The sequence below is a fragment of the Nelusetta ayraudi genome, unplaced genomic scaffold (assembly GCF_046127955.1).
Source record: "Nelusetta ayraudi isolate G7.1 ecotype Tasmania unplaced genomic scaffold, CSIRO-AGI_Nayr_v1 ptg000002l, whole genome shotgun sequence".
Classification (NCBI taxonomy): Eukaryota; Metazoa; Chordata; class Actinopteri; order Tetraodontiformes; family Monacanthidae; genus Nelusetta; species Nelusetta ayraudi.
Window position 1 is genome coordinate 7,257,718 of NW_027466052.1, and position 13,457 is coordinate 7,271,174.

General features: G+C 42.9%; 2 protein-coding genes across 4 annotated transcripts in view; one reads left to right on the forward strand and one right to left on the reverse strand.

The window, feature by feature from the left end:
• Positions 1-527: 527 nt before the first annotated feature.
• On the reverse strand, positions 528-7,313 carry spg7 (SPG7 matrix AAA peptidase subunit, paraplegin). Its single transcript, XM_076020822.1, has 17 exons — positions 6,528-7,313; positions 6,280-6,382; positions 6,090-6,179; positions 5,764-6,005; positions 5,507-5,646; positions 5,089-5,191; positions 4,881-5,006; positions 4,174-4,336; positions 3,914-4,087; positions 3,705-3,829; positions 3,460-3,562; positions 3,182-3,292; positions 2,990-3,105; positions 2,722-2,878; positions 2,236-2,399; positions 1,966-2,043; positions 528-1,226 (listed from the first exon to the last, which is right to left on the reverse strand). The coding sequence occupies exons 1-17, from the start codon at positions 6,744-6,746 to the stop codon at positions 1,020-1,022; spliced, it is 2,421 nt and encodes an 806-aa protein (XP_075876937.1). The 5' UTR covers positions 6,747-7,313; the 3' UTR covers positions 528-1,019.
• Positions 7,314-8,460: 1,147 nt separating this feature from the next.
• The window catches only part of ankrd11 (ankyrin repeat domain 11), an 81,245-nt gene continuing 76,248 nt past the window's right edge, over positions 8,461-13,457 (forward strand). Inside the window, exon 1 of one of the 3 annotated variants that reach the window (XM_076020756.1) lies at positions 8,461-8,924. The gene's annotated coding sequence lies outside the window, so the exon portion shown is untranslated. The remainder of the gene's footprint in view (positions 8,925-13,457) is intronic. The other 2 variants (XM_076020737.1, XM_076020745.1) reach the window with 2 other exon arrangements.

The window sequence follows — 13,457 nt, forward strand, 5'->3', positions numbered from 1 at the left end:
AAGTTCTGTGTTTAGTTCAGGTGAAGTATGAGGCTGACATGATCAGCCAGGAGAAGAAGGTAAATGTACGTGCATTAAGTGTGCTTAATGATTATCCACCGCAGGTTTTGTTTATCCTCAGGCATGGATTTAATGGTTGTGTTAAATACAAGCAATAGTATTAAAAATGTATTTTTTTTTGTTTTTATATAAAAGTACTTATTTTCTAAAAAAAAAATAAAATAAAAATAGCTTTGCTATCTTTTTTCTTGCTTTGCTCATAAACTCTCCATTCCAGCCTCTGCTCATCAGTTTGGAATATCGAAACGACATCAACCATTTCAACAAAAGCACAGTAATCATTTATAAAGGTCAAGACTATGAATTCTGATTGTTTTTTTTTTATTTTAATAATTGTGTTTTTTTTTCTGTTTTTGTTTGTCTTGGTGCCTGCAAAATAAATATCGACTTTATATGAAGTCTCATTTGTTCATCCCCTCAGAAACCTTTCTTGTCTGCAGTTATATGTATTAGAAGACAACAAACTGTTCAAATAAAACTTTATTTCAACACTTTGTAACATCTTTGCAATGGCATTAGGATTCCATTTTCCTTAAAAGCAACCAAACCAGTGTCTAAAACAATGACTTTTTCCTTTTACAGCAGAAAAAGTTCAGCTTCATCTTCTGACAAAATCAAGTCGCAAAGGAAACCCTGTTGTCGTGTGACGCCTGCTACATTTGAAACTTTATACACAATTTTAATAGTTAAGCGCCAAGGGGGAAAACAAAATTCAAAATCTTAAATAGTTGTTCTTTTTTTACATGTGTGTACAATCAGGTAAAAAATATCAACCGCAATCTTTCCGACATGAATTCTCATTTAGTGTGTGTGTGTGTGTGTGTGTGTGTGTGTGTGTGTGTGTGTACGCGCGCGCATCTATTATGGTCATGGCTGTTCACACAGTGCGTCTTAATGAATTAAGATAACACATGATGGATATTTCAGATGGAGAGCCTGTGCTGAGGCACTGACCGATTTCAGACCAGCTGCGGGTTCATTTCGTCTTCTCTGTGTTTGCGAGGAGGTGGCGGTGGAGGTTCGTCGTCCGTGTCCTGCTTGTCCCTCTCAGCTTCTATCCAGCTCTGTGGAACTATCATCTTTTTGGGGCCGTGAGGAGGCGCGCCCAGTAGGGCTTCGATGTCCTCGTAACTCACCACTTCGCGCTCCAACAGCGTGTTGGCCAGCTGGAATGAAAAGAAAAGAAAACAAGCATATCATCACTAGGGCTGCAACTAACAATTATTTTTTTTACTGTTGACTAATTTTTATCTAATCAGGGGCTGTAATTCACCAATATGGTTACAAACCGTTTTTTGACCACGTTATTGAAGTTCCTGTTGCCATAAAAGATTTTTTAACTTTCCAATTTAGAAACTACAATTTAGACTAAAGAATAAAAGATATGAAGATATGATTTTTTTTTAAGTTTTGTTGACCAAAAAGTTTTGTTTTACGTTAAAACGAACCACCGCCTTCTACACCACGGCTTTAAAAAATAAAAAAAAGTTAAAAATAGAGAAATAGACATAAGAGGAGATGGGTGAGTTCAACACGATGATCCAGGAGGTCAAATTTGACCCAGTGACAGTGTTTCGCTGCTTCATTTTCTATGAAATATTCCTTAACTTTAGAAACTTTGGGTGGGAGGTTTTGAGCCTTTACAGAGACGAACTCGTTCTTCTTCTCTGTTTTTCTGCAGGATGTAAACAACGAGCGGCACTGCCACCCTCAGCGCTCAGTACTGCACTGCACTTCAGCAATTTACAATAACACGACGCGTCGACGATTACATTTTCGCGTACATAATCGATTACGTTGACTAATCGTTGCTCCCCTAATCATCATTAATTGTGACTTAAATTTATAACGATGTGCCAACTATGACATGAAAAAAAATTCTTTTTGCACAGGGGAATAACTGACCAGCGCCAGCTTGTCTCTGTTGTCCAGCAGCAGCTTCTCTGTGTGTTTGTAAGCGCGGGCCACCAACATCTTGGCCTCCTGAAAGAACAAGATGTTCAGTTATTTCTTAAACAATGTGACGAGACACTTTCAATGTGTTCGGGGTGATGTGAACAGATGAGATCTGATTGGGGCATATCTGCAAATGCCAAAGCACAGAATAAGAAGCAAAACTCATTACGTTGTCAATGCAGAACCAATACAGGACTTGAGTGCAATTTAATAACCCACATGGTCCATCTGCTCCTGCAGGCCCTGGCTGAAAGGACGTCGCCCGATGGCTCCCTGCTCCTCCGTCTCAGGGAAGGAAACCTGGCCGACGCTGTCGCACATGCCGTACTGCTTCACCATGGAGTAAGCCACACGCGTCACCTTGCGCAAGTCGTCCTGAGCTCCTGTGGAGTGACAGCACACGGGAAAGTGAGTCTAGAGATGTTCAGTGTGCAGGTTTGCAAACACGCTGATTCATTGGACAGGTCATGATGACCCACACATGAGATGATTCATTCTTCCAGGAAATCAGCTTTGAATTGAATTAATTACACCAGCCACAAGAAATGACTTTGGCAGTTCTGACTTGATACTCTTATTTTGCAATAATACATTGCTTGCAATAGCTTAAAGAATCTAAAACCATTTGAATAACCACACCTTTCCGGAGAGATCGCCATGTAATTAACAGCACAAGTGAGAAGAGTCCAAACAAAAGGTGTGTACCTGTTGTGACCTTGTTAAAGGTGATGGCCTCAGCCGTCCTGCCACCCAGAGCCATGCACATTCGCTCAAACAGCTGCTCCTTGGTGAACAAGTACTGGTCACGCGGAAGGATCTGGGCGAATCCCAAGGCTGCGTTGGTCCTCGGGGTGATGGACACCTGACAGACACACGCAGAAGAGAGCCGTCTGTGAGTGGCGAAGACGAACCTCGAACCAGACGCAGCTATGTGGCAGGCGATGAACGGCTCGGCCGTACAGGAGCACGTTACCTTCATAACTGCCTCCGTGTGTTCAAGGAGCCACCCAACCAGTGCGTGTCCGGATTCGTGGAAAGCCACCACCCTCTGCTCCTCTTTCGAGAGGATCTTGCTCTTCTTTGCACTTCCTGAAGGCACGCAAACAACGTAGTGATCAGTGCGACGTCCATCGGCCCAGAATCGACGGTGGTGGGAACATCCTACCTGCGATGACTCTCTCTACCGCGTGCTCAAAGTTTAACGTATCGATGTGCTTGTGTCCCTCTCTGGCTGCATGCAGCGCAGCTTCGTTGCAAATGTTGGCGATGTCGGCACCTGCACAGGAGAAGCGGGTGTGCGGCAGGGTTATCGGGGGTGGACACACGGGAAACGGCACGTCAAGTTCGCAAGTCAGCAGTATCTTTAATGCCAATTGAAGTGCATGTCGTTTTCAGACCTGCATGTTGACTGATATACATTAGGTGGAAGGAATAATTATGTACCACTGAAGCCCGGGGTAAGCTCAGCCAGACGCAGTGAGTAGAAGTTTGGAGGCATCACCAGTTTTAAATTCTTAAGATGCTGCTCAAAGATTTCCTTCCGTTCCTGAAGGACAGAAAGTGAAAATAAAAAAAATAAAAAAACTGAAACTAGAATTTCATGCAATTGTTTCAGCCAGACATTATTTCAACAACTCCACTCCTGCTTTACTAAGGCCTCTGCTGCGAAAACACCTGCTCAAGACTACCTGCAGCGTGGGCAGATCGATGAAGATGTGCCTGTCCAGTCTGCCCGGTCTCATCAGAGCGTTGTCCAGGATGTCTGCCCTGTTCGTGGAAGCCAGGACTATGACGTGGTCCGTTGTCCCCATTCCTGCAGAGGAGCGCAGGTGTTTTAAACGAGCTCTGATTAGTGGAGCCCAGGCGGCAACAAACTGCTCCGAGAGGTGAAGCTCACCGTCCATCTCCACCAGCAACTGGTTCAGCGTCTGCTCCTCCTCAGTGTTAGAGAAACCCGACATGTTATTGGAGCGCTTCTTTCCCACAGCGTCGATCTCGTCGATGTAGACGATGCAGGGCGCTCTGCTCCGGGCCTCTTTGAACAGACTCCTGACCCGAGCGGCACCCAGGCCTAAGCACAACCATTAAAAAAAAGAAACTTTTTACTGAAGGTTCCTCTGAGATAGACCCACTGCTAACTGACGCAGTCGTACATACCTCCAATCACTTCGACAAACTCAGAGCCGGCCATAGCCAAAAAGGGCACCTGGGCCTCGGTAGCCACAGCCTTTGCCAGCAGGGTTTTCCCGCAGCCTGGAGGCCCAAGCAGCAAAGACCCCTTGGGAACCTTGGCTCCCAGCTGAATGTAGCGTTCTGGATTCTGACAAGAAATGTCAATGTGGTATTAATTGTGGAATTAGAGAATTAGACGCAGCAGGGGTAGGTTTTGTATTTGTTTTGTGAGTGGTGGAGATGATCTACTCCTTCTCCTTTGGGCTGTTACCATCAGTCGTGGCCACGGCCAATCATCTCTCTCGTCCGCTTTTCTCCCACCAACTAGATTCATGTCCTCTTTCACTAAATCCATAAATCTCCTGTCTATTCTTCCTCCAGGCCTCCTGCCTGCCATTTCCAACCTCAACATCCTTCTACCCAGACATTCACTGTCCCTCCTCTGTCCAAACCATCTCAGTCTGGCGTCTGTCTGGCAGACTGGCTGTATCTCCAAAACATTTCACATTGACCACCCCTCTGATGTGCTCATTCGTAATAAAGTTTTCAGGACTTTGTGCCAGATAAGAGGAAAAATAACAGATTTAATGATTTTGCTCGTGTGAGATCTGTTTGATGAATATTAAGCCCCTACCTAAATCGGTTACATTAAATCATGACCCAATACAACAAGAGATCAATGGGTTTCCTACCTTTAGGTAATCCACAAACTCCTTTACTTCCATCTTGGCCTCGTGCATGCCTGCAACGTCTTTGAAGCTGACACCTTTACCCGACTTGCCGTCCACAATAGTGAACTTGGCCATCTTCAGCTGATTCTGGTGGACAAAGGAAACAATAGTGAAACGCGGCTTTTCGTAAAATTGAGAATTACCTCGACGCTTCTGTATGTCAACTCACAAAGGCGCTGAAGCCGCCCTCTCTGCCGCCCATGCCAGCCAGTCGGAAAATGTACCAGAGAATAGCCACGCCGATGGCAGCCATGCCCAGAGCGTAGACAGCACTGTGATTCACAAGACACAAAGAATCTGAAACCAAGTTTATCTTTCTCTGATAAACGATACACAACTTATTTTTCATGTACAAAACTTAATGTTTTGACAACAACTAAATATGCACTTGGAATATAGACTTGTTTATAAAAACTGATGTATCCATTTATTTATTTATCTATAATTAAATATATACTTTACACTTGTTGGCAGGTTAAATGATCACGATTCTCGAACTCTGATTCCAGAGTCAACAAAAGCAACAAAAATCCAAAAGATTGAACAGCTTTAAGATAATGCAGCTTGAAAATAAGATCAGTTCTTACTTTCCAAAGAACCCAGTCCGTTTGTACGACACTGGTATCCTGTCTTTGGTATCGATTTTCAGCTCCTCTTCAGCAGCTCTCAGTTTCTCCTCAAATTTGTCAATGTTAGCAACCTGCATTCTGTACATCAGCGCCAGTCTCTGTTTAAAAACAAAGCAAAGAAAAAACAACCAACCCTGTCAGCCAATAACGAGTGAGCGTGTATGTGCACATTCCATTTTAAAATTGATGCAAATGAAGCGCTTTCTCCAACGTACAGGCCGGCCAAAAATGACCGCTCCGGGGTGGAGGTAGATTTCGACGATATCGCTTTCGGGAACCACTTGCACACGTGAAACCTCTCCCTTGGCCAGCATCTCATTGACAAAGTCATTCCAAGAGATATTCCCACCACTGGTGTTGATGGAGTTCAACAGGCTCATGATGAGCGCGATGATGAACAGGGTCCGCAGGCGCTCGCGATACATCTGGTCCTCCTGCTCACGACGTTTCTTCTCCTCTATAACGAGGAACGAAGGCACAGCGGAGGACAGTCAGGTGTGTAGTAAATAAGCAGCAATATGACAAAACCTTCGTCACTGACCTTCATCTTCCTCTGGCGTCTTCCCCTTTGCACCGTCACTTTTATTTTTCTGATGTTTGGACTGAGTTGTACTAAAGTAATTTGTAGAACCTGAAATCATTCCGCCGTTATTAGCTATGACTAAAAGAATGAAGCAGTGATGGCGTTTCCGAGTATGAGCACATAACAAGTGTGAAAGATTTGCACTTACTTAGCAGATTTAACAGACCCACAGGATTCTTCAGCAAGTTTCTGCTGATTAGCTCTTTGGTGAGTCCCACCATCCCCACACCCAGCGGTCTATGGAGAAGGCTCTGATGAGGATACATTGACACAACTTTAGTGTTGGTTTAAGTAGAAAACACACAAGATGTGACGAAAAATAAAGAATAAAGACATTGAAATGTCAACGCATTAACGTGAATTAAAAAGTCAAGAATTAGACGTGAGTTAACCCACCTGGATGAGGCTCTGTTGCTGAGTCGCGGCCCTCTGCTCTGATTTGGAGAGAAGCACCTGTCTGCCATTAGCAAGCCTGCGCAACACACCTCTCACACCGCCGCTGGACGGCCAAACGTTGCCGAGAAAACGTGAGTTTTGCCTCGACAACGTCAATAGCAGCGACCTGCCGGTTCTTCGGCAAAGGGCAGCGCGGTGCAGTGACAACAGAGCGGACATGGTGCCACTGAGTCCCGTGTGTGTTTTTGTGTTTGATCAGCTCATATGTGGTGGTGTCATAGCTATCCGTTGTCTGTGCAGGCAAACTTTGTGTAACGCCTCTGTTGTTGTTGCTGCCACTGTGCAGCGTTAGCCTGTTACGTTGACCGTGGCCTCTACGTAATGGCAGTCTACGCCCTGTGAACTCTGAACCCTGCTCGTTTTTCTTCGTGCAGCTACTAGCTGCGCAGGTGTTGCGCATAACCGACGCAATAAAATTGTAAATGGTCAGACGATGACGCGTGGACTTACAAATTGCAGCTAAACGCGCAGCACGCTTCTTTTAGACGTTCTACCTTTTAATCCTGTGAAACTGATCCCGCTCTTTAGCAACAACATTTTTATATAACAAGCCACGGCAGGAACATCACTCAGTGCGCATGCGTGTCAAACACCGATAAAGAAATGCTCGTAAATGAGATTGGTTATGTGTCACTAGTGTTGTTGCTCAAAGGTATATCATAATTTGTAGATTCTTGTTTTACACTACAAATTAAAGGTTGAAAGCAGTGCCGTGTAAATGGCAAGTTATGCACTTTTGCCAGGTAGCACAAAGAAGTTGTCCAGCAGAGTGCACCATTGGTTCATGTGAGCCGCCTTTCCACAGAGGAGCCGTTTACTTGTTTGTTTTTGTGTAATTTATTATTATTATTGTTTTATTGTATTTTATTTTATTAAAAGCTTGTGTGGGTTTTTAAAATATTATTGATATTACTGTGAAGCAATTGCTCCATAGAAACGACGCTTGACCTGGTAACGAAGATCTATTTTTCCAACGTTTAATTTACATTTTACATTGTTGTTTAATATGGTATGCATTCGGGTTTACTAAACGAAATTGATACGTTCGTTAGGTGACCCTGACCATACAACTTTATTTTCAAACGTATAACTCTATTAAAGAGGTAGGTCGTAAAAGAAAAAAATCCGAGGTAAACAACCACGGAGGTAAAGTAATTATGAGTGACGTTGGACAACGTACGTGAGCCGATTTGAATGACATTTCACTAAGCCAATAAAAGAAGAGACGTTCTAGTTTGGCCAATGAAAATGTTTCTTTCATTCGCGTACTGGCGTGGTTTAAGAGGGGTGCGTTAGAGTTGTTCACCCGGACACTCCGCTCACTCATCCGCTACGTGCCCTATGACCCAATTCAAGTCTTGTAATATGTAAACATTGTTAGTCAAACCCATCCATAAACGGAAACTTGCATCTCAATAAGCGACAATTGATTAGGAATCGAATACGCCTAATAATAGATTTGATAACATTCAAATAGCAACACTTAATAAGCAACACATTTTTATAATATACGCACGAACTTTACTCTTAGTAATTTGCAGCACTTCTTCTATTTAAAACGACACACACTCGTTATTATAAGACGATAAGGTCGTATTCCAGATAACAGAAGAAGCTGATTTTTAGAGTTGCACGTGAAGATGAATAAATTAAGTGCACCTCGTGTCTGTACTCCATTTCCTTTTCTTGGTTTCCAACTACATAATGGAGTGTGTCTCTCGCGTTTGAAACTGAGAGTCGTAAAGGAGCCAAGTTGGACTAAAACGTCCTTTGAATGCGGAGAGATGGATGGAGCGTAGAGCCAAAATGGCGTCAGTTTCTTTCACTGCTGAAACGGTATCCGCCCATAGCACCACAGCCTATCAGCAGGCTCGTTCCATCCCCAAAGTGTTTCCGTCCCTTGCGTTCACACATTAAAGTCAAGGCCGCTCGGGAACTGCTCGAATGGGTAAGCGGAGGGACTTCATAGAACCAAAATATTATCTTTCGATGTTTTACATTCACTCAAGCAAGCCTACCGTTATCCGAATGGAGAATGTATGGTTCTTAATTCGTGTCGAAGATGAAATAGCTTCGCTGTAAACGAGGTTTCGTGGATATTTTATTGTTTTTTTTTCTTTGGACGTACGACTCTTGCTCTGCATGATTTTAACAAGCTAGCGCTAGCCTCGATTCTAGCGGGCTGCGATGGTCGTTGCTCTTTTATGCGGATGTCTTCGGATCCTTGTAAACTGAATCGACGGCTACATCTGGGGGCATCCAGTGGAACACATCTTGGCAAAGATTGAGCTTTTGAGATTCAGCGAGCTGTGTGTGTTCCTGCAGCTTCAAACAGAGGTGAGTTGCATTAGCTTTCTCAATGCTTGTTAACAACAAACAAACTGGCTGTTGCTGCCGCCACTGTTACCTCGACTATGCGACTATGTTTTAAACTTGTATCGCAAAATACGAGATGAGACTGTTAATTCATGCTCCGAAATGTAGGGGGTACTTTAATTACACTTGTATTGCATTCAGAAATGTATCTATCGTAGTGTTTTATCCAACAGTTATTCAGAAAACGCAAGACTTGTATTTGGTCAGGAATTGGTTCTTCAACGCAACCAGTTACTGTGGGAAAACATAAATGAGTTGTCAGAATAAATTTGGTTGTGACAAATTCTTGTCCACTTTTTCCTGTAGCACACCATGGTTTGTGTGAATATTTACACATTTGATGCAATTGTCTTGATGCAGAGACAGCCTGTGCTGTGTGCTGCATGTTCCAAAAATGCTGGTAAATGTACCGATTTTGTAGAAATAAGACAAAATAAAACGTCCTTTGGAATTATTTTATGTTCACGTTTTCTCTTTTTTAGGGGAAACAAAATATTTTGGCAAAAGCAGTCATGTTTCAGTGGGGCTAGGATGAATACAATGTAGCAGGGCATGGCAAATTGTTCTCTTATTATTTTGGTAGCATAATATCAATGCAGTTATCCTGGTTGCTTAGCTGTGCATAGAGGAATCAGTTATAATTTATAGAAGAGGAAATGTGCTTGTAGGTGTGTATTGCTTTGATTTGCTCACAGGTTATCTGGCTTCATCGTGAGGTGTCCAGGGGTACTAGTGCTGCAAAACTGCAGTATTACTCTAGGTTAGTTGAGTGACTGAGTTCTCTGTGCTAAAATCTTGTTATTGGGGGGACATGACGTGGAGGGATTTGTGATGAACTGTAGAGGAAATGGAATATCTCAGGGAAGCTCTCCACTTTGGTGCAGTACCATTGCTGAGGAAAACACTGCAGTGCCGCCTGTGGTGTTTTCCACCAAGATACAGAGTGTTTTAGCTTGTTGGGGCGTTCATGTTGACTACACTGCAGAGGCAGTGATGCATATCTCTCGTCTCCCTTGAGCCTGCGTAGGCTCTATTTCTCTGTGCTGTGGCTTTAATCCGAGATTCAAGTGGTAGCACATGCCCTACTTTGCTATACATGAACGTTATTATGCGTGGGATCACAGTTGAATTTCTTTGCCCTTTGACACGATAAGTTGTACACAATTTTTTATCAAAACGGTTTTGTCGTGCAGATGCAGCCACAATCTTGGTTTTCTATGGCATGTGAATATAAATTGGCGTGGAGGAATAAAAAGGAATCTGTACAAGTCAATTGTAAGGAACTATGTTGGGCTCCTCCTTTACTGACCTGAAAATGATGAAAAACTCATGCTAATGTTTACATGTGGCAGGGAATAGCATGCTGGCTGTTGGTGTATCACACCAAATGTAGACTTTTCTGTAGTAATGAATCTTGTCAGGACTGTCTCAGTACTGATGAAAATGATTTACTGAAATACAAGTCTTGTTTTGCTGAAGACTGCAGGCTATGGCAAAACCACGCAAAATATCACCTAACATTTATATGTAAACAAGAATGCACAATTTCAGTGCGACGTAAACTGGGAGAGTTGTGTGTGCGGCAACTGTACAATGGGTCGATCTCATGCAACTAATGTGGCAGGATTCTGTAACAGACATTTCGTTGTGTAGTTGGCTGTGTCACCTAGAAACATGATTAGAAGTTCGAGTGTAGCAGGATGCAGTGGTGTAAAAGTTGAGTCTCGCCGAATGAGTCTCAGACACTGGACGTGTCTGCGACAGCAGTCGTTTATGTGTCCGGTGTTGACTGTCACAACTGGATCGCTGGATGTCCAATTGAAAATGAACGAGAACTGCTGCATTTTCATCACAGCCTCAGATTCAGTGTGAATGCATCATTGTTTCATAGTACTCGCTGCATGAAGAGGCAAGCACTTCCTTGATCAAAAGCTACAGTCTTAAGTAGGTGTGTTTACGTGGTCACTTTTTTTTTTGTCAATCAAATTGAATTTGTTCAAATTGAGAGATAAGACTGTTCTGTTTACATTAACACTGAATAAAGTGATCAAATTGATTTGTGGCTTCCTTTAATGCAATGATGTAGACTGTCAGTGATGTGCACGTAATGTCACACACCCAGCAAAACGTGGAATCTGCCAGTATTGGCTAAAGAGTGGTTTGCAAGATTAATCCAGCTTGCTGTGTATCTCTTGAAGCTGTGACCCAACATGAATATATTCCTTGTTTAAAATATGAGCAGGAAGAGACGAGCACCGAATGGTTAATTTTATGCGTGATGTGGCAGAACAATTGTGTTATGCAGTGGACATGCGCACGCAGCTCCGACAATGGCAACTAATCTGATGTGGACTGCATGGACTGATCGGATCTGAAACAGAGTTATACCTCCTCCTCGAGATTGAAATTGCATTTGTCCACTTCAGTTGGTGTTTACATTGATGCGATTTTAATCGGCTCGGTGTTCAATCCGATTACATGCACTCCATGTAACCACACCTACTGAGATCCAACGCCTGAATTGTTGAACAGTTGCTTCAGTTGTATTTATTATTTTTTGTGTGTTGATACAACATTTTAGAACTTGAAATGGGTAGGTGTGTGTTTTTCCCACCCCGCATCTGCTGAATATAGTCATAGGTTCGCCTTGTTTCATCTGTGCAGAAGATAATTTTCAAACTGATACAGTAGATTTAAAAGTCAACTAGTACAACAAGAAAGTCACGTGCCTATGTGACTTTCTTGTTGAAGTGCATACAGGAGGATGTGGAGGTGGCAGCAGATGAGTAGCTCGAGCTGGCACAAGCTATAGTGAACTGTTGTCATTTGTGCCCTGTTTGACCGTAGAACGAAGCCCTTGCTCTAAAACAATTTTCATTATCGCTTGTTTCTTCTCTTCGAAACAGAAATTTGCTAGCCAGTGTGCTTTTGTTTCTGCTTTGGCCAGAAAGCAGTGAGTGGGGTTTGATGAATAGTATCTTGTAGGCAGTAAACAACATCCTCCATCAGTACCTCTGTACAAATTTTAGAGATTCCTGTGCTAGTATAGAGTGTACTTTCAATTGTTGCTGCATCAGTCCCATCTATAGCAAGTTGCCACTAATGTCCATGTGCCTTTCTGTGCATTGCACAAATTGTTTGTTGGGTGTTTGTGCTGTGTCATTGCCGTCAAAGTCGTTGCGCAACATCTACCTGAATTTCTATTGGGGTTTTCTGAGCTTTCATAATGTGATGTTTATCTTTGCTATGGGCTAAAAACGCTCAAAACAACAACAGACACCTTGCTTGTCCAACTTTGTGTGACTAATGAGCTAAATGGAGTGCACTGTGCTACTTTCCATGCCCAAACTGATATATTCCAGAAAATCATGCAGATTTTCAGTCATTGTGCAGTTTAAATATATGTATGGCTTTACAAGTTACTAAACTCATGTTTTAATAGCTGGTTATATTGGGTTGCATTTTTGTCATAGATTTTGTAATAATTGTCCTGTGGTTAATGTGATGGTGGCTGTCATAGTTTGTGGTATATTGCGCAATTAAATTTTTCCCTTTGCAAGAAAAATCTTTCAGAGGATTTGTTTTTTGAAAGGGGAAGAGAAGCATGCTGTCCAGTTCCTGCTTCTCCTCAGCATTGTGTCTGTGCAGGCCTCTAATATGTGTGGTCTGTTTTGGCAAACATCATCATGTTTTTCAGACTTTCATTCTCGGTCGTTGCCCCACTCACTTCTCATTCTCTTGTGTTTCTCGCTGTTCGGCGTAAATTCTTTTAAAGCCGGCGTTTTAATGTCAAAGCCCCCTTGCGACTCATGGCATCTGAAGCCCTTTGAACGTCCCATCCACCAAGCGAAATGGATCAAAATGGCGGGACCCGGTTGTGACGTTTCCTCCGGGCTATGTCAGGCCTCATTTTGGGGGTTTACGTGATTCGGGTGTTCGATAGCATCTTCAGCTCGTGTCAGATTTTGCTTACTTTCCAGTCCTGCGTTGCGCAGCTCTCAATAATATTTTCTCTTCCCCGAGTCTCTTGCACATCAAAGGGACGTTTTTTTTATTCTGGCATGCTGCTGCTGCTGCTTCCTGAGAAATGTGCTTTATACAGACTTGGCTTTTGATCTCTCTGATTGAAGCTTGGAATAGATGTACTGTCTTCACTTTTTTTTTTCTTTCCGAGGGGAAAAAATTGGGGGGAAAACGCTTCACGTATGCAGAAAAAAAGCCCTGTATCACAGGGAAATATGCTTTTTGAGTTTTGTTTCTGTTTTAACTTTCTGGTCGAAATATGTGGAAAACATAGGGAGACAACTGCTGTTGCCACTTCAGTATCTTTTCTAACAACAAACGGTCCTTACAGTCAGATATGTTGAAATGAAGATGAGATTTGTCGTACGCGCACAAGAATCTCGCTGCCAGTCGCGTCTAGAGCGTGCGTGCGTCTGTGTCGGCTATGCTTTTTCATTTCCACATCTGAGTCATTAAATATTGCGTCACAGT

Coding starts and splice junctions, on each gene's coding strand:
- spg7 (XM_076020822.1), bottom strand. CDS start 6,746: ATGTCCGCTCTGTTGTCACTGCACCGCGCTGCCCTTTGCCGAAGAACC. Junction 6,180..6,279: donor GGGTCTGTTAAATCTGCTAA/GTAAGTGCAAAT, acceptor GAATGATTTCAG/GTTCTACAAATTACTTTAGT. Junction 3,106..3,181: donor GGTAGAGAGAGTCATCGCAG/GTAGGATGTTCC, acceptor GCGTGCCTTCAG/GAAGTGCAAAGAAGAGCAAG.